At 38.4% G+C, this 22,072-nt stretch overlaps 1 protein-coding gene across 1 annotated transcript in view; it reads right to left on the bottom strand.

The window, feature by feature from the left end:
• Positions 1-22,072, bottom strand: part of LOC128496491 (ubiquitin-conjugating enzyme E2 E2) — a 107,788-nt gene that overhangs the window by 21,126 nt on the left and 64,590 nt on the right. Inside the window, exon 4 of the mRNA XM_053466143.1 lies at positions 7,224-7,356. Coding sequence (XP_053322118.1) covers positions 7,224-7,356 — 133 coding nt within the window. The remainder of the gene's footprint in view (positions 1-7,223; positions 7,357-22,072) is intronic.

Genomic DNA, 22,072 nt, shown 5'->3' with positions numbered 1-22,072 from the left:
ATTCTCCACATCAGACCCCCCTAACCCACCTTTGTTTTCCACATCAGACCCCCCCACAACCTTCGTTTTCTACATCAGACCCCCCCACAACCTTCGTTTTCTACATCAGACCCCCCCACAACCTTCGTTTTCTACATCAGACCCCCCCACAACCTTCGTTTTCTACATCAGACCCCCCCACAACCTTTGTTCTCCACATCAGACCCCCCAATAATCAACCATCCACCCACCTTGGTTCTCCACAAATCTTACCTTTTCTTCCTTCTTCCTCCTTTCTGCTTTCTCTTCCTTCTTCCTCCTTCCTGCTTTCTGCTTCCTCCTTTCTGATTTCTGTTCTAACTTTCCTTCTGTTTGCCGCTCGCAGTCTGTGCAGTGCGGCTGCACACAGCTGTTTCTGCTGAGCGCCGGGGCTGGATATAAACGTCATATCCCGTCGCCCCGGCGCTCAGTTACAGACAGCTGGTGAGTGTGACTTTAATGCAGCTGCAGGACTGGTTGGGGAGATCACGGATTTCCCTAACCAGTCCTGCAGGCTGCAGCTGCCGATCGGGCAGCTGTGAGCACCCTCACAGCTGCACCCGAGTGCGCTCACCCTGGGGGGGATTTCTATATTATCGGTCCCCCCCGCATGATTTCCTGGGGGGGATCCGTCCCCCCTGTCCCCCCCGGTTCCTACGCCCGTGCCCGGCGTATAAGACGACCCCCCACTTTTAAGAAGATTTTTTGGGGTTAAAAAGTCGTCTTATACGCCGGAATATACGGTATCTGGAAACTTGCATTCACTCAACCTTTACTGAACAGACGCAGATGTGTTTGGGATTAAACACTTGAGCGCAGCGTATAACTGGGAAAAAAAGATCAGGTATTTGGTTAATGAACCAAACAATTATATTCAAAAGGTGCTTGTGGCCTCTTCAGATCGATTAAGTCTGCTAGCATGTTATACCAGAGGACAAATTCATGATGATGCTTTTATAATGTAATAATAACGCAAATAATAGTTGCCTAAATTGAAATGTTGCCTGTCTGTGTTTACAAGTCCTTGCATTTCACATTAATTTAATAAAGCGGAATATACAGTTCAGCTAACTCATAAAATACTAAACTAAATAGTTTATTTAACATAGACTATGTTCTTCACTGGTATGTGTTACAAGAATTGGACAACACTCCCTAACACGCTTGTTAAAAGAAAGAGCTCAATGTTGTGCGTCTGCTGTACCATCTTTACAACAAGACTTCTGGATCCCCAGGTGGCTTTATTAATACTTTTTTAGTTACCGGTATATGCTACCCATTCCAACTTATATATCTTTCAGCATATATCTAGAATGACAACAGTGTGGCAAATCACTTCCATTATGATGAAATATTCACACAAATGAACCGTCAGCGATGCAGTGCCCCCATCTGTCATTCAACATAACAAAAATGCATTACAGCATTATAATAAAATAACAAAGACTACAAAACGCAGTAATGGAAGTTAAGATGTTTATGAACTACTGAGTACTTCTAGTATGCGATCTGTTGGAAAAAGAAAGACCAAGTGCAGACAGTAATACACTGTGAAAATATCTAGCCATTTGTTCAAGGACAACCTTTGAATTAAAATCCTTTACTTTAGAGCAGCAGAAATGGCTGTTTGTGGAAGAACATGTAACAATGATTATAGGATGAATGCAGAACGTGTTGCATTTAGAATTGAAGTTAATCACTAATTTTGGAGAAAATAGGAAGAGCGCCAATACAAAGGACAAGTTATTTGCCAAAACGTTGAATCAATAAAATATAATAATAATAATAAAAAAAACCCAGAAAACTTTCTGTCATTACAAAGCTAATCGCATGCAGAAGCGTAGTGTAGACTTTGCAAATGTTCAAAGCAGAACAAAAACAAAATCCTTATACAACTGCAGAGTTAGGGGTATAACTTTCCCAAATTGTATGGTTTAGTGTGCTAAATAAACCTTTTTAACCCTTTTTATCTCCTCTCTTCTTTTCTTTCTCTCCTCTCTTTCTTCTCATCCTTTATCTCCATATTCTTTTCCATTTTTCTCTACACAAGAGTATCTGACAGCCCCTCAACTGCCTGGGGACACAGAACGCAGCAGCCTTCACCACTCCGCACACAATACCATCATGCAGAACCTCCACCCCAGGAGCCCCGTACTCCAAATCTCTATCTGACAGCCCCTCTCCTCCCCACACACACTATCCAGCAGCCCCTCACCTCACACAATGTTATCTGGCACTCCTAGATAGGACAGACCACTGAAATATCCTTTCAGTATATCTTAGGCCTAAATGACATTTCTTTTTCTATTATAAAATTATTTTTTGCTCAAAATGTCAAAATATATGTACCATAAGTATTATTATACAAGTCCACAGAAACAATACAAAATCTATACATTTAAAGATTGCAATCTTTGCTAGTAGATAGTACAAATATTTAATGTTCGCAAAATTGCAAATTTACATACCACATCCACATGTACAAATTTATGGTGTCATGGTGTTACTTATGAAATTACAAAAAAATGTCTCTGTTGTGAATATATATATATCCATAACAAATCCATCTCTGTGTATTGAAGGGGACATCTTAACCTCCTGTTCTCAGGGTTTGTATAATTATTCTTCCTGCTTTATTTATTCCTATCCTTTTAATGTTAATTTACTGCTACACTTTGGTGGTTGGCTGATTATCATTGCATATTTAAGAGCGGGGTATGGAGAAAGAGCGGCAATCTAATATGCTTATTTTGACACTCATTTCTGGCCCTCATTTATATATACACATGCCGTATTGTCCCGATTATAGGCCGCACCCCCCCCTCATTTTAAGTCTTTAAAGCGGGGGTGCGGCCTATAATCAGGGTTAAGCGCAGGGATGTACAATTTTTATCGCCCGACTCCCAAGCAGCAGGGTTAGGATCCAGATCCCCACAGCGCTGCAGGGGACCTGGATCCTCCTCTCTGGCAGCCGGTGGGAGTCTGTGCGATGCAGACAACCCACTCTGCTGCCGGCACTTCCGCCTGGGCTTGTATGACGGAGCACAGTCATGACCTTCCGGTGCTCCATTAAAGAAGCCCCCAGGGAAACTACCGGCCAGCAGCAGCGGAGGCTGTCTGAGCGCATCCCGCAGACGTTCACCGGCTGACACTGGTAGCCGGACAACGCCTGTGCGATACGCACACATAACCTCCACTGCTGTCGGCACTTCTGCCAGGGCTTCTTTGACTGAAGCAGAAGAGGTTGTCTATGGCATCGCGCAGACGTCCACCGGCTACCCCTGCTAGACACCATGGAGTCTGGGGATGCATTGGTAAGTCTGGGGGAGGGGGCAGAGCAGCATATCAGGGTGGCATAAAGCATATCAGAGTGCAGAGTGGCATTATCAGGGGTTATAAAGCATATTAGGGAGCAGAGTGGCATATCTGGGGGGCAGAGTGCCATATCTGGGATAATAAAGCATTTAAGGGGCAGAGTGACTATCAGAGGTTATAAAGCATATCTGGGGGGCAGAGTGGCATATCTGGAGGGCAGAGTGGCATATCTGGAGGGCAGAGGGGCATATCTGGAGGGCAGAGGGGCATATGTATAAGTAAGGTGCATTATGAATTTAGGGGGACCTTAAAATGGCTATTGGCTTTCCAAATTTCTGTTTGTATATAACATGTGCTGACTAACTGCATAATAGATACCAAAAATGATAAAATACATGTATTACTGTTCCTTAGATAAAATACCGCTTTACCATTCCACTGTGTATTTTCCTCTAAAAACATTTTTTTCTTTAAAATAGCACCAAACTTTAAGGGTGTGGCCTATAGTCGAGCCAATATGGAATATACTTATTAATAATGGCATTAGAATTCTACTGTTCTTATAACACACCTCCAGGACTCTGCTTGTACTGCTAAGCAGACTGTGGATGAGCGTCTTGTGCTAGAGATTTGTTTACAACTGTGCAGTTCCTCTGTAAAGCTATTACCGCAAATATCTTAGGGCGAGGAAGAATGATGGCAGCTTCACAGAAAATAACAAGAGGAAATGTTTATGTTACTACCCACAAAAAAAGAAAAGAAAATCTGATTACCACATTGTGCATTAGGTATAACAATTAAGAACGGGGATAATCTGCAATGTGAAATTGCTTAAATCACTGCTGTTATACGACAGATCACTTGATAATGAAGCTCTCAATTTAAATGTGACTCTCAATGGCTCCCAGCAGCAATCTGTAAGGTTTCTTCTTCTTTTATTCAAACCTGACTCGACACTCAAGAAAGTTGGACTGTATTAATTGAAAAGGATACAGGAAAACAATGTAATTATGTGGCCAGCATAGATTCTTTTTCTGTGGCTGTAATTTATGTCCCAAAGTAAAAACAAATCCATCATAACTTCAGATATTTATATTTGCTAGCATCTAGCACAATATATAAATATAAATTAAGTGGGGAAAAATAAGGTTTGCTGTATGCTGCAAAAATGGTTTAAATAATCAAAGAAAGGACAGCGTACTGTTGAAAAGTGAAATTAATATAATATCTTTAAAATAGAGGTAAAAATAAAATAAATGTAGATAATCAAACAAATAATCTAATTCATATTATAGTGTCTAATGGCTTTGGAGATATATTTTAACATCTGTGTGCGGCAGTACAAATAATATAGCACTTTTAAATGATCCATGCAATCCATGTCATAACTAAATAATTATCCAATGTGCAGCTGGAGATGAGGGAATGAAGGATTAAATAATGAGCCAGCACTTTTAACACAATCTTAGGTGGTTATTATTAAGTCAGCAGGGTTCCAGAAAAAAAAAGCTGTATCAGGACATTGCTCTTGTAATGATTTTAATGACCTCTACAGCATGCCAGCAGCTGAGCACTTGCTTAAATAACATTACAGGCATTTCAAAATGAAAAAATACTTAATATAAATGTAAAATGAATGTGTGTTTTTCAGTTTTGATCAACAGCTTTATAGGGAACTTCTCACCCATACCGATACATGAATACGCGTGTGATAATATAATGAATTATGGGGTTTGCGTTCTTCACGAGGCCTTATTAAAAATGCCCTTGAACAGCAGACAAGTATTTCTTTGTTTTATTTTCCCCATGTGCGCTTGTTTTGATACAGCAATGTGAAGCCAACTGACCCTAAGCATAATGCAAATTCATGCCCAGCTCCTTCAGAAAGCACAAATGACTGAAAACCGACTTCTGTAGATGGGGGTAACCCAGGAATCATAATACAAAATGATGATAATCCTTAATATAAAACTATAAAACTAATATTCAAATATTAAACATACTTAAAGGGACATATCCCAGGGAGCGTCCTAAACAAATAATGCATATAAAGGCTCTTTGTAAGTCACAGCAGGTGATAGCGTATCATCAAACATTAAAACGCAATAATGTCCACAGGTGTAGATTCGCATACTGCTAACAGTATTGTAGGGTGGGAGTGGGTAACAAGTCACCCCCAATTTGAAGGCTGAGGGTGGCAAAAAAGGAGTCAAGTGTTTCCATAACAAATAACAAAAGCCCAAAACACATTTTGCAGATTATTCCTGCTTCATTGAGGACAATGAGAGGACGCCATGGGATTGAGGAGGATCCCATACGCAGAAAGAAATGTACAAAATATGGAACAGAAAGAAATGTACAAAATATGGAACAGAAACATGATTCCTGGTCGATTGGTTGGCGCCAACCCACTCTTTTGCAATGGAAAGAGTCCCTACAAGAAGTGGAAAAAATAAAAGATTTACTACAATGTCACAGAACAAATCCTTCTGAAGATACCAAACTAAACACTTTTTTTTCCTTCAAAATGAAAGTGTAATTATGTTCCTTATTTAACCAATTGGGAAATAAAGTATGTATATAATAAATAAACATTGTGATGTTATTCGCAGCAAAGCCCTGTTCTGGTTATCCTTATTGTCAAAGTTGATGAATATTAAAGCATGGGACCTGCCACCATGCCATGACGTCTGGAGACTAGGGTATCAAACAAATCATTGACCGAGTTGACATAATCTATCACTGAAAGTCTTACCCACATATTGCAGCTTACTGCTACATGTTGACAGATAAACAACAAAGGTTGCATCACCAAGTATTTATCTACTGACCAACGCTTTTTAAAATCTCCCTTGATCTTAGATCAACCACTGTCAAACATTCCTGTACAATGGACAGTAGACATTTGTAAATTATTCGTTTTTGGCCCATTAGTTTTTAGTCAACAAATTTCATTTTCCCGCCTATTCATTTTGGATGAAAATCGAGGGGCTTTTTAAATATGGTAATTAAATTCTTTGTCTAACGCCCACATTCACTATCACTCGTACACTCACTCACTCTCACACTCATTTACTCTCTCTCATGTTCTCTGAAAGTTTCCCTGCCTTCTCCACTGATCGCTCCTGCTTCCTGTCTCCCAGCTGCACTTCTTCCTCTTATTGTTCTTCTCTCTTCTATCCTCCTTTGGCCTCTTGCTGAATTTCCACAATAATTGGAGGATCAAGAAGAGGGTGTTCCGCAAGCTCTGCCATTTTACCCAAAGATAACCTCCTGTGAACTTCTGCAAAAGTGGTAGCGCTTCCAGTGGCGCCCTCTCCTCAATCCTCCAATCCAGGACATCACTGGAGGCTCTGACATTTGGTGGAGGTTCATGAGATGCAGATGAAGAAAGAAGACTCAAGACAGAGAGAAGAACAAGAATATGCTAGAAAAAAAGCGGAGCTGCGAGACTCTACTTAAGAGATCTCTTCTCTGTTACTGATAGTTTTAAGAGCTAATGTGCAAAATATAAGGCACAATTTACCTAGACAAAATTATAGGTTCCATATGATAAGAGCAATTGAACTGGATTCTTTCATTGAAGTAAGCTTTTCTACCAATAATGAACTGGTTTTTAACAAAGTAACTGGAATAACCACAGTTTTGTCCTGGCATACATTCAAATAAATAGAATAGACTGCAATAAATCAGTACAAGCCTTCTACATAAACAAAGTATTTTCACATAGAGATTAATTAGTGTGATATACCATGGCAATAATCCAAATGAACAGCTTCTATGAAATGCACTGCATGAAATCAATTGACCAGATTGTAGCAGGATTGCAAGATACATTGTAGGTTAGGTATTGGAAATGCAATAAATTAACATTAAATTGTCCTACTAACCTTTGGTGGCTTAAAGGGGTAGTCAGGTGAGAATGTGATATCAAGAAAGAAAACACCCCCTTCGTATACTGAGCCAGGAGGCCCTAGTATGGTTGACCTCCATTCATATATGTTATCTCCTTTGGGTCCAGCACTGCAATGGATAGAAAAGTGAATTAGATCTCATGTATCCACATCCAGTTGATTGATGCATTATCAATTATCACTTATGAGCATGCTTTGTATCAGATTACCATTACCAAACCTCTATATCCAATACAGCAGGGCTGATGTTCTAAAACAGAATGAACCAGGTCTCTTAATTTGGTGTTACATAGTGTTAGGTTTCCAGTTTTCTTCCCAATACTATAAACGTACTAAGGTCTGATTGCATGGAAAACCGAGTACAGTGATACCACCAATGCATTGGATTGTCAGGTTTTTTTTGATAAAAGGCCACATTTGGGGCATGCACATTTTTCAGTTTGGAATTCTGACATCTGGTCATCCTGTGCCCTATTTGGGACATCTTTGAAAATGGGCTATTCAAATTTTTTAATTTTTCCATCATACTTTATTTGTTTTTATTAGATATGATCAAAATAATTGCATCTAAAGAAAACCCTTTGTGTCCTGAAAAACACAATATATACTTTGTGTGGGTGCACTAAATGAGAAAGAAGAAAATTGCAGCTAAACTCAAACACAACAGAAATGTTAAAAGGGCACACAATTTGATTTTTCTTCTGTTTACTCACTTTGTATTTTGTTAAATGATAAAAATTAACTATTATGTCTATTTTTGTAGTATAATATATATATATATATATATATATATATATATCTACTAGCGGCCTTGTAAGGCATATATCACAAGTATTCCCGGCAGGGCAGAATCAAGTCACAATGCTCTCTGTTCTAATGATAAACCAGTGATCAGCATTCTGTGGTTGTTGGAAGCTACGAGAATCCCCATATGTGTTTTCAAAATCATGTGCACAAGATCAGCTTTGCTAACTTTACTGCTATTTTAACTATGGGTGTCATAAAATTACAGAGGATCACATTAGTGCGAGATAGAGGAAAGAGTAGCATGGATTTATTCCTGAAGCAGGCTGCAATGTGCTTTAGTATCTATAAACTGACAACAGAGCGCAGCTGCGTTTAATTAGCATTTGTTAAATCACATTTGGAAAGGTTGCCTACAGAACAAATATAATAACCCGATGTCTGCCTACTCCAAGGAATGCTACAGCAGAAAGGATACCTACTGTACGAGAACACAACAAATGAAGAAGTACTTAAAAGACCACATGGAAGACATGGCAAAAAGATCTTAAAGGAACATGGCGGCCCTGTTTTCATGTTGAATGCATATTAGTCCATTTCGAATGAACCTCAATGCAAATAGGTGTAGACATTCTTTAGGTTTGGAGTTCTTCTGTCTCATTTAACTCCCCCTCAGCTGCCTCTACTGAAAGCAGGGAACACCATGGAATGCTCCTCGCACATGCTCAGTAGAACTCAGTAGGACTCCAATAACTAAAGAATACATGCTCCAGTTTACATGTGGTAAAACTCATTGGAGCCCATGCAAAAATGACTCCAAAATCCATTAAAAAAAATAAAAAAAAAATTTCGGGACTAGACAGTAAACAGTCTACCTAGGCCAGAAAACGCCACTGATCCAAAGTTTATCTTCATTGCATTTTACATTGTTGGAAAGATTAATTTGTACTTATGTTTTTATTTTGCATATCGGGATGCGGATATTCCCCACTAAATATACATAGCATCGTGCAACTTGGTGTGCAATATTTTTATTTGTATGTTTAACCATTGTGTATCTACAAGTACATATTGTTTTTTCAAGAACAAAAACAACTTCTTTATGATACAATTCTTATATACCGTATTTGCTCGATTATAAGACGAGGTTTTTTCAGCGCAAATGCTGGGGAGATTGCTGCAGGACCGGGACCCGGCGGCACTGTGCCGTCCCAAAGCAGATCCGGTAGACCTCTTCAATTTTCTGGAGGAGGCGGGGCCTAGCAGGGTCACACAGCGTCATGCTGAAATCCCGTGGGAGCTGCAGCAAGCGCCTGCTGAGGCATCGCGGTGAGTGAAGTACCTGAGTATATTAGTGTCTGGGTAGGTAGGTAAGTGTCTCGGTGGGTAGGTAAGTGTCTCAGAGGGTAGGTAAGTGTCTCAGTGGGTAGGTAAGTGTCTCAGTGGGTATATTAGTGTCTGGGTATGTAAGTGTCCCCCTATATGCCACTCTGTCCCATGATATGCCTTTTAACCCCCTATATGCCAGAGTGGCGTATAGCGGGTTAAAAGGCATAACATGGGGCAGAGTGGCATATAGGAGGGTATAAGGCATGCCTGGGGGCAGATGTGCATAACTGGGGGCAGATGTGCATAACTGGGGGCAGGTTGGTAAATAAAAGGAAATTAAAAACAAAACAAAAAAAATAGACATGAATTATTATTTACTGGTAAAACTTTTTTCCTATAGGGTCATCTTATAATCAGACTTTCTTTTTTTCCTAAATTAATATTCAGATTTTGGGCGGTCGTCTTATAATCGAGCAAATACAGTATATATATCCCAATATTAAGTATATAGTACACAAACCCCCCCTCAAAAATAAGTAATTTTACATATTCCACCATTAGCTATACCTCAGATGCCATTCCAGTCAAACTGGACAAGTATAGTGGATATGCTTCAATGCACTAATCAAAGAACCCAAGTAATATTGATTAACCCAAGTGATTAACTTTAGGATATTTGGTTCAATTTTATTGGTTTAGTCAATACGAGATACAATGGTTTCCCCGGTGTTAATTGTGAAAAAAAATCCACAATATATTCATAGCATGTCTTTTCCAATTAAAAAAATGCCTAACAATCATTTCTGCGTCTTTTCTGACAACTTTCCCCACGCCAGACGGAGTTGGTGAGCAATATGATATGGACGTCCTGGATTGTGAGAGTTAATGTGCTTGTCTCACTATGCATTAACCTTTGAATAATAAAACGCAGCTGGGAATGCTATAAAGAAGAAACCGAGTAATGAATAATTAAAACCACCTACACAGCTTTTGGGTAACATATTCTGCAATGGGTATATCAGCAAAAGACATTAGCGCTAGAAGACTGTATAGTAAATCCTTTCAGAGCTGAAGAGGTGAAGGGGTAATTATACTTTTCACAAAGCCCAGAATAATTAAGATCCGTGCCATTTAAACACCAAGAATGAACTAAGCAACTAAATGCGTGTACATTTTAATTGATGTATTAGTGTAGGTAAATCTATTATATGGCATGTTATATGCCATGGCAGATATGTACTACTAAAAAAATAGTTTAGTATCCTCAATATGCATTCAGTAGGTCTGTTAAAGAAATAAATTGTGTTTAGCCAAAGGTAGGTGGAAAAAAATGTCTGTTATGGCTGTCTGTAGGATAAGTCAAAAAGCAAAGACCAGGGTTGGCTTTACATATGAAGTGTGAAGTGTGATATTGGCAATCAATTAACCCCAGTAGGACAGTTCATCTTTCCATGAGCATTTTTAACTAACACTTTATCAGGAGATCATGAAAGCATGATAGAAATTCTGCTCTCCCCCCAGCTGGTCCCTGCTTATCACAAGCCCGGGTTGTTGAGTGGCATTAGAAGAGGTGAGGAGTGAATGAATGAAAGGATGAAGGGAGATTAAAGTGCGTGTGGTTGTGAGTCAGTGCTGGCTCATGCAAGAGTTTCATGGGGTCTAACGAGACTAGTAACAATGATTTGAAAGCGAGTGCTTTCCTGACACTGACGGAGTGCATCATGCAGCCAAACACACAAAAATTGCACAACAGAAGGGGTGTATGCTGCACCTCTGGAGCTGCAGCTTATCTTAATCGTAAGTATGCTTTTATGTTCTTTTTTCTTACAGCTAAAGAATGAAAGTTCTATAATATGCATATCCAATGGTGACGCTGCATGTGGCACTGGAGTGTCCCTTCAAACAGCTGTTTGGGCCACTATTGATTTATAGGTCTAATGCAAGTAAGATACAAATTCATCACTACAATTCTACATCATAACAGTTTACTAGAATACGAACATACAAATTATATTTCGTTCCTTTGAAATGATAACCTCCAGGATTTATAGGATTTATTTAGGCTGATGTTCTTTAAACTGAAGTCCACAAGCTGTATGCGGTCCTTAGAAGTGTTTTATGTCTCCCAACCCTGCCTGGAAAGTTCATGGATTTGTTTAACCTCTCAGCAACTCATCTTTCACTGAAGTTGCTGGCTACCACCTATGATGATTCCTTGAAATATGTGGGATATAAAAACTCACAGAAGGAAATCAACATGTAAAAAGGTGTGCCCTGGAAATCTTTTTTAAATATAAATAGATTAGTTCCACTATAACGTCAAAAAAATGTATTTTCTATGTCTTTGTACTTTGATCCGTTATTGAGAAAAGCTTCTGACCTTAACACTTACTGCTGTGAAAATTAACTCCTTTTCCACACATTCAGATACAATATTCGTAGTTTGCAGCATGCTAATTTACTTATTACAGGCTAAACCGGGCATATTTTGTCACATAGCCAAGCTAATTATTTTCTGCATAATTAGAGCTGAACGCAAAAAATAGCAACTTTGCAGGACAGGCAGCAGTGCTTTGTTTGCGTGTGCGGCTCAGAATTCTGAAATCACTTTGTTTTCATACACTGCAGAATGTGTATTTTTCTAAAACCCAAGTGCCTGCATAACAAATAATTTTGTTGCTTTCTCATGAGAAATGTGCGTTTTTTTCCCTTGCTATAAATGTATAGTGGTGACGTCAAATCTGGTGTTATACAAGGTTTAAAAGCTTTATGGAAAGTAAAATAGTACTTTTAATTACTGCATGCAATGCAATTACTGCAGATTATTAAGTCCCATGAAAAACAGCAATACAAGTTAAACAAATGCACATGTTCCCATATCATAAACATTTTAGGTGACTACATCAGGACACCTATTTTGGGGGTGTGCAGGAAGAGGTGTGGAGGGGTGGCACTGGCACCAAAAAGGGAGTACCAGTTGCCCACCTCACGACGCTCAGCATCAGAGCCCCGCAAGGTGGCCACGTGGGAGCCGAGATCGAAGTCTATGCTGTTGTGGAGCTTACAGCTCTATGGGCTGTTCATAGCCCATGATCCCTAGTGGCCACATGTTTAACCTGTGAAAAGCTGGATTGGAGAGGCAGGGCTACCCTTAAAGGGACCAGCCAGGAATGGAGAGGTATTAGAAAGATCTGGGGTGAAAAATGGGAAGGAAAACTGGCACTCCACACCACCCTCAAATCATCATCTCTGATTCCCGGAGCACTAAACACACCTAAAAACATAACAGTAACGTCTCACTGTTTGCAAAGTGCTAGAGCGTAAAACCCCCATTAAGTCATTTCACTTTTGTTTTGCCTATTCATTTCTAACATTCTCATAGTGTAAATGTATGGGGGTGCAAAGAAGTTATTACTCAATATACTGTACATTATATATATATATATATATATATATATATATATATCAAGTCATTTATTTTTGTAGTATTGTGATTCATTTAATGAAATAACAGATAAATACCTCTTTAATGCACGCACATTTGCATAGCAGTTTTCAATTAAAAAAAGGTTTTATTCAAGACTTCTTATCCCTTCAATATACAATACACAAAATGTTTAAATATATGTATCACTTTTGAAAATAAATACCAATTCATTTGTATGCAAATGTATTTAAAGGAGTAGATAAGCCACTGCTAGGATAACACACTTGCTCATAAAAAAATTCCAACCGATGTAAGGAAATACTCCCGAGTTAAAAACTCTTGATTTGGTAATGAAAGCTATTGGCTTAAATGACCTTGAAATGTAGCTCTTCTAGTAATGGGACTATACATGCCATAGAACATCTTAGCGGTTAGTTCAAGGTCACGTGTGATTAACTGTTTCACGGATGACATGTCATTTGGTGATGGCTTGTCTTGCAACATGCTACGTCTCAGTAGGGATTTCTGCCCTGCAGGTTCAACAGCCTAAATTTCCTCTCAATGTATTAGGTTTCAGGAAGACATTGCAGCTGGAAAGTACTGATATTTCTGACATTAAATCACACACAATCTGCAACCGATTACAACAGCATCTCACAACCCTAACCAAAGCTCTCAAAATGGTATCTGGTCTATTTAGAAATTCACTGTGAATGTTGACTTCCTTTGAACCATCCATCCATTAAGACATCTGTCCCCGCATTCTATTTTTCTCCAAGAACTGATCCCTAAAACCCCTAAAGGTGGAATATATATATATCTATACCATAATCATGGAATATATATCAAAATCTTTAATCGCCCATAAAGCAATTATCATAGCCTTACAGCATAGTCAATGGCGTTAATATAAATTTCCACCAGCCAAATCACTGAAACATAAAATTTGATGGCACAGAAGACCCATTCTGCCCATCACATCTGCCCATTATTGAAGACTCAAACATTAATCGGCCTTTGATCTCATCTTAGATTCAGGATTGCTTTATGCCTATCCCATGCATGTTTAAATTTCCTCACTGTATTAGCCTCTACTACTCCTACCAGGAGGCCATTCTACTTATCTAAAGTAAATATTAAATCTAAGCCTCTGAACCTCTAGTTTTGGACTATTTTTTGAATACAGGAATATATCAGGTGAAGCATCTGCTTACATGCCAATTTTATTCAGTAGCTTACCACCAAATATATAGTATAGTATTTCAACATTTTTATCATGTACATATATTTAGGGACTAGGCAAATATTGTTGGAATCCACTGGTGTCATATCTTACATTCACTTTGTGGTTTGATTTAAGAAACGTAGTCATGATTTTGGGTTTGATTCGGTCCAAAATTCTAGATTTGTATAGTACTAATGTTTTTGGCAGGGATTTCTAAAGAACAGTTCTATATCTTCTGTTACGCAGATCTTTTTTTACTGTAATTCATGTAGCTGTCAAAATTTTATACTGTAAAGTGTAGTATATAGTGCAATTCTCTTTTATTAGTCCTCAATAATGAAATGTGAACGAATCGAGAACAGGCATTTGTTCAGTTACAGGGTAGTTTTTTTTGTTCTTTATGACACGCATTTGGCACATTAAGTTAATTTTCCAGGCTTACTAGATTACCAGTTTACAATATTTTTATAAGCAGTTGCAAACATATATTACTCTATTACAAAGAGTGACAGATTGAAAAATATCTCTGTATCTAAAAAAAGCAAGAGTATTTAGTACTTTCCGCATAAAAGTAACCCGTTCCTAAAATGTGTGCAACTCAGATCTCTGGCGCACCATCCTTATTGCTGTCCAAAGTTCATGCCAGTTTCACCATCAGGAAAGTGCTCCTACTGAGATCAATGGAAGCGCTTTCTGTGCATACGTGTGGGGGGTCCTGTAAGCCAGTGCTGGATTTGGCTGATGGGGAGTATGCATGTGCACGGGTAAAGCAGAAGATGTGTTCGGCTAAAGCCACTGAACCAGCTGGTGTCAAAGGGGTGCAAATACACAATGGGGGTTTTGATGGAACCCTTTGTGCATTTGCATACAATTAACATTCATTATTATATGCATTATAAGTCCATATGATGGCTGGAGTTTTTTTTTTTTGTTTTTGTTTTTTAATGAGCCTTAGTATTGCCGCTACCTTGTACCATATTAAGGATTTTAGTATGAAATATTTACCTGCTCTCCCTTAGCTTTTAGCTGCTTAGAGACAAGAGGTCGATTCCCAGAAGCTGATTAAACGAAGAATGAAGACTTAGCTGCATGATTTCTACCATGCTAGGTTCATTTTGCCTAGCACACAAGCTAATTAATGTGTAGGGCCTTAGGTGCGATGAAGAAAAAGAATATAGTCTCACAGCAGGATGCCATTCTCTCTCTCAAAAAAAAAAGTCTACCTTGTTTTACGGTGAAAGGCCAACCTTTAATCCTGTTTGTTATCACTGAGCTATAAAACTGATTTAAAATGAATATGATTTTTATAGAAGCTTTGAATCTGTGCCCAAGTTCATGGACCCAAGCCAGGCATTATGATCTATCTTTCTGTATAGATAAAAACTACAAAACGTATTGAGAATAGAATGTAGGAAGGAGAGCAGGACTTAATTAAATTGTCTAGCTGATGTCATTGTTTATTTATGCTATACTGTGTGAAACGGTTTGTAAACGCTGTAAGCATATAAGTGAAAATGAAGGTCTATTAAATAAAACCTAAAATACAACATAGTTAAGAATCTGTTTATTTGTAGATTGAATAAGGCACACACAAAGTCCATCCTGTCTTTAAAAGTAAACTAGACAGCGCCTAGGGTGCCAAGCTTTGGATGCCACATTTATAAAAAAAAAAGTCTTGGTAAATACAAGACTTTTTTATAATGTTGATTAAAAGAAAATCACAGTGTATCAACAGACCCTGGCCAGTCATGGGAACAGTCCTAAAGAGTTCTCTGTTCACCATCGATGTTCAAACACTAGGATTTGCGCAATCTCTCTCTGTCTACATAATACACATATTTAGCAACAACCAACCACCAATTAGCCCATGCACCGGCATTTACTCTGGAGACAATATGCCACATGTTCCAATTGTTAAAAAAACAAAAACACTTTGGAGTTTTCCGGTTCAAACTAAAAACTGGAATGTCAATCAATTTTGCCCTTAGGTCATCAATCTACTTATATATAAATCTACGCATATACACTATATGGACAAATGTATTGGGACACCTGACCATTACACCAACAGGGACTTTGATGACACTGCATTCTAAATACATTGACATTAAAATGAAGTTGGTCTCCCCTTTGCAGCTATAACAGCTACCACTCTACTGGGAAGGCCTTCTACAAGAGTTTGGAGTGGGAGTTGAGGATATGAGTAGATGAGAAGTGGTGAATGAGAGCTGGAAGACCAAAAAAACAAAAAAATAAAAAAATAATTGGGGAACAGAGAGCAAATAAATAAATAAATATCTGTCCAGGCAGAGGACTAGTTTTGACTTTATAGCCTGGACGTTATTAAAGGCCAAACATTCTATGTGAAGCACAACTTCTCAATGTTTCCAATTAAGTGTCTAACCAAGAATTCCATCCGCACAATATCCTGGCCAAAAGCTGAGCTGGTCTCATGCCCTGCTATGTGAGGCCAAGAGCTCCATCCCTTTTGGAGCCCTGCCAACCTTTAATGGGAGCACAAACTCCAAATGTCATAAATGGAAAATCAATAAATAACCTTTTGACACTTGACTCTGTTAACAAGGGGTGGAATGCTTAAACACCACTAAGTATTTTGCATATTTATTTTAATTATTTAACGACTTGGGGTGTACGACTATTGTCATTGATAATTTACTTGAATTGATCATTTTAAATGCATCATTTTCATTATTAAGGTTCTTGGACAGTATTACAGAACAGAAATAAGGCAATTATATCCTGATGGCTGTAATACTGAGACAGTAAAGTGTCGATCTAAAATTGACATCAGAAACATATGTTGGCTAATATCGAATTAGAGGAATATGAGGTGGTTGTGTGATTCCAACATTGTGGCACCAGTTTGGGGACGGCCCTTTCCTGTCCCTGAATGACTGTGCCACATGAGTGTGTTGTGGAGGAACTCGAGTGGCCCGCACATAGCCTTTACACTTACCACATTAAACACCTTGCGCATGAAGTGGAATGCCGAGCCATGCCTTCTCTCCAACATCAGTGCCTGACCTCACAAATGCTCTACTGGATGAATAGGCAAAATTTTCCATAGACACACTCCAAAATCTTGTGGAAAGTCTTCCCAGAAGAGTGGAGGTTATTATCATCACAAAGAGGTGGGGAGGCCAATCTTTATTTATGCCCATGGTTTTGGAATGGGATATCCAACAAACTCATAAAGGGGTCAATGCCAGGAATCTACACAATTTTGGTCAAAGAATACATATACATCATGTATATTGCTGACCTATGATTTCAACATACATGCACAAATATACCATTCCAGTCTGGAACATGTCATGACAACCCCATCTCATGAAACTGACCTGAGTGCCGCAGATCTAAGTGGAGCACTAAAATAATTCATCTTAATCAAACTATTTCATCTGTTTTAAATAAATACAGACCAAAAGCTGATATTTTCAAAGCCAGCTGTACTGTTCATATGTAAGCCATTATTTTTTTATATAGCGCCATCATATTCCACAGTGGTGTACAATGGTTAAACTTTATTTCTCATTGCCCACGGTATCACAAAAATATACACTTAATTATTTAGGTAATTTTAAGAATAAATAAGTATGTACCGCCGTCATTTCTGTCTGCCGTCTACAAAAATGTCCCAAATCACAAGTACCTGCCAAGTGTTTTCTTAAACAAAGCAATTTTACCTTGAAATCTTTAATGAAAAGTTTGATCAGCAACATACAGAGAACATTTTCATAGAAAAAAAAGGTTATTTCCAAATAATTGTTCAGAGAAACTGAAACATTTGTAGGAACTCATTTCTGTCAAGTAACGGAACATTCTGTAAAACATTTAGTTTAACTAATGTGAAAATTCAACAAGGTACTTACTGAAAAAAATCTAAATAAGGTGCATCAGACACACTGGCAAGTCTGCCGAAGGTTCCTCCAAATAATTTTCTCTTTGAAAGTATCACAACAACAACTAAATGAACATTGGGGACCTTTAGACTAAACCGAGCCACCCCCTTACTAAAGCCTTTGAAAACTACCACCCATCGTCAGATTTTTTATAATACACATGCAGGCCTTAGTAACTGTAGACCCATTCACGTTGAGTGACATACAGTAAATCCTCACTATTCAAATGTTCAGTATTCGTGGATTTGTGCAAGATAAAATGTAACCTATTTTTTTTTTGCCTCTCACGGGTATTTGCGGCCGTGTGCAGTGACTCGCCCATTGCACAGCGTCACAGATGGAGACAGCATCACAGATGGGATAAAGGGGTCCAAGTGTAGTGCACATGGGTTGGCTTGTATGCCTAAGTGCAAGAAGGTTGTGATGAACTTGCAGGACGTGATCAGGACTGCCCACTGTCCCGCGATGTGGGTGGGCGGTCCCGCCAGTGGGCGGATCCTCTGCACCAGTGGGTGTTACCGCTCACATCGCAGGAAACACACCCATTTAAAGGGAAAATGGGTGGGGATTGGGGCGTGTTACGACCCCTCTCCCGCGACCTGTAGGATTTGGGTGTTGACCTGGAGAACCGGAGAAGCGGTGCTTCACCCGGAGTTCTCCAGGTCAAACCCAGAGAGTTCCCAGGTATGGTGATAAAGTATGTGTGTTAGATAAATGTTTTCAATGTTGTCCAGGGATTTTGGAATAATGTGCATGTGTGTGAATGAATAGTGACTGAATGGGTATGCGAGTATTGGTATACTACAAGTTTGTACATACTATAGTATTACAAAGAAAACTGTGTGTAAAATATTTATAAAATGCATAGTATCACAAGAAACCTATTTTTACCCAAGAAGGGTAAATAAAATATATGGTTATGTTATTTAAGTGTATGGTAATCAGAAGCAAAATTGTATGGTTCCGTATTCACAATTTCTGTATTCACGGAGTTTGCAAGGAACTGAACCCCTGCATATAGTGATGAATACGTGTATTTAATGCTAAACGTCAACATTTTTACATTATTTCCAAGCACTTTATTCCCTTGGGGTACTTTGGGCACAAATGGTTTAAAACCTGTTTAATTTTGACAGCTAATGGTATTTGATGTTAATCAGTTATAATAGAAAGTGCATGCAAAGTAAAACATAGGGAACACTTGGTTAAAGAAAGCTGGCTCTAGGGCTTGGAAAAAGAGTTAAAATACTCATGTTAAATATGAAGAGATATTTGGAGAACTAATAAGGAATGACAGGATAGGAAAAAAAAAAAGGTATACAAGGAATGCGTTAAAATACAATAAAAAAAAATATACATTATATGAGTACAAATTAGCTTTCCCTTGCAATTGTAATAATTGTTGAATTATAATTTCAATAATCAAAAGTAAACATATATATCACATCATTTGGTTTCTCCTGTGATCCTAATGAAAAAGTAGAGTTTCATTAAACCTACTTAAGGCTAAGATAATCTGGTTGAAATAAACAAAACAGCTCCCACCTTGTTTTTTCGGATTTATTGCCCCCTCTTGGACTTTAGGTCTCAGGCTGCAGTCACCGCTGCTCCCATCAGTCAATAGCAGATTTAAAACCAGGATATGACTCCACGCCAACAATAAATGAAACACTGGGCAACTAGAGGCTTATGCAAAAAAAGTGCATTTATTTTCGGCATTTACAGGTGTCCTTGTCCTGCTGGAAAGAAAGCATTGTTTCTTTCCACTGGAAGGCATTGTTTCTTTCCACTGGGACAAGGGCACCTGTAAGTGCCCGAAAATAAATGCACTTTTTGTGCATACGTCTCAAACTGCCCAGTGTTTCATTTATTGTTGGTGTGGAGTCATATCCTGGTTTTATATAAGGTAATCTGGTTATCACTATAAGTGAGATTTTAAATTACAGTCGCAAAATGTTAACTTTTAAATACCCTAATTGCTTTGGGAAACTAAACCATGTTCTCAGATGGTCAAAACGGTCATGGTAACTAAAAATTCCTTTTTTTTTGTACAATGAAAAAAAACAAACCATAGAATGGGTAATTTTTTATTTTTTTCACATTTTAAAGTTTTCTAACACAAGGCTTTCAAAATCCCACCTAATGTTTAGTTGATGTAGTAAGCCAACCAACACCAAATTCTGAACTTCGACCATTTGTAAAAACAATACGCCTCTTCTGCCAACCAAGTAAGCATCCTCATTTCAAGTCACCCTATAATTTTTGTAAATCCTGCTGTCCTCAAGAAACTATTTGCCATTTTCCACGAAAAGCCAAGCAGAGTTGCCCTTGCTACCTTTGGGTGGTGCTCAGATGTGCACCTCAACCAGTTAAAAATCTAACCGTTAACCCGGTACTTTTTAGCTTATCCCACACTCCCTAAATTAAATTGTCGTTGCCAAATGTATCTGGAATATCACTTTACATTACAGTTTATGTGTAAATTGTTTAATTGTGTAAAAGTTTTCATAACATTTAAATAAGCAAAGCATATGTATTAGAAAATCACCATTTCTGAATTCCATAGTATGGTACAGGAGTTGTTCCACCTACTTAGCTTAATTTAACACGGTTGTCACTAAACACAGCACTGGAAATATAATTACCAGTACTGTAGCATATCCAAACCCTTCCCAAGAATAATTCTTGAATCATGTAAAATGTTGCCTCATTCACCATTTTTGCCAGGAACACCTAATTGTCATTGTCATAAAAGCAGACATTGATAGGTTGATGCGACATGAAGTGAACAAGGTTCTTCAAAGTATCTGTGTTGATATGATTAAACCTTCAGAGAAAATAATAAAATGACAGATCTGTTAATGGTTATGTCCTTAGCATAGTGGAGAGTGGAAATACGGTTATGCCAACAGGGAACAGAACCCTTGAAGACTGGGCTGAGGAACCCATTGATCGTCATGTCCATTTAATACACTGTGAAGTGATACTGTCAAAATAATGTCTATATTGTGGCTTTCTTCAGGTTTTCAAACCGGCCCTTTGTATTTTGCAATAATGTAGCTAAGATGAAAAGGGGAAGGGAAATAATAAGTGATTTTATTTTGAAGGCCAATGATCATGATTCTTCACTACAACAATTCTAAAGAACACAATCCAAATGAGGATTAACCAAAAAGAAACACAATTCTGATATCTAGACAATGTTTTCCTTGTTAGTGACTGAAGTCTCAAAGTAAACCAGTGGCCCTACTTTAGATGGCCAACAGGACACACATCAGCAAAGTATACCATCATATTTATCTTGTGTGTTGCCATCAATCACAAAGCTTAAGAGCTATAATTGTCTGTTTGACTTTTACCTCAAAGGTGACTCCATATTTGTTTTCATCTGAGTTAATGAATGTAATTTCAGTGTTAAGGAAAGTAAGCCACAAATTGAGGTAATGGTACTTGTCAGAGTCATCTTACTGTCTTTGAGATGTGATGCATTCTGCTTGCATGGCCACTTCCATCAGCATAATTATTTCACAGGCTAAAGGACCAGGGTTCATTTACACTAACTAATTTTTCCACTTGTCTCTGACAATATTTAATCAAAGGAAACAAACAAGCTTAATATAATGAAATAAGGTTACTTTTTTTAAAATTTTATTTAAACCGCTTAATCCCTTAAACACCTTGTCTATCGTACACATACAATATAACAGCAATGTATTATTTTGCTAATGGCTACATTTCTCATTTACTGTACCCACACAATCAATATATTGTTTTTAAGGAAGGATATTGTTAAAAAACAAATATATATAGAGTTCATTGAGGGAACCATGAATGCCAACATGTACTGTGACATACTGAAGCAGAGCATGATCCCATCCCTTCCAAGACTGGGCCGCAGGGCAGTATTCCAACATGATAACGACCCCAAACACACCTCCAAGACGACCACTGCCTTACTAAAGAAGCTGAGGGTAAAGGTGATGGACTGGCCAAGCATGTCTCCAGACCGATACCCTATTGAGCATCTGTGTGGCATCCGCAAACGGAAGGTGGGGGAGCGCAAGGTCTCTAACATCCACCAGCTCCATGATGTCGTCACGGAGGAGTGGAAGAGAACTCCAGTGGCAACCGGGAAGCTCTGGTGAACTCCATGCCCATGAAGTTTAAGGCAGTGCTG

This window comes from Spea bombifrons, chromosome 5 (genome assembly GCF_027358695.1).
Source record: "Spea bombifrons isolate aSpeBom1 chromosome 5, aSpeBom1.2.pri, whole genome shotgun sequence".
NCBI lineage: Eukaryota > Metazoa > Chordata > Amphibia > Anura > Pelobatidae > Spea > Spea bombifrons.
Note: the sequence above shows the minus strand (reverse complement) of the source record. Positions and strands in the feature narration are given on the sequence as shown.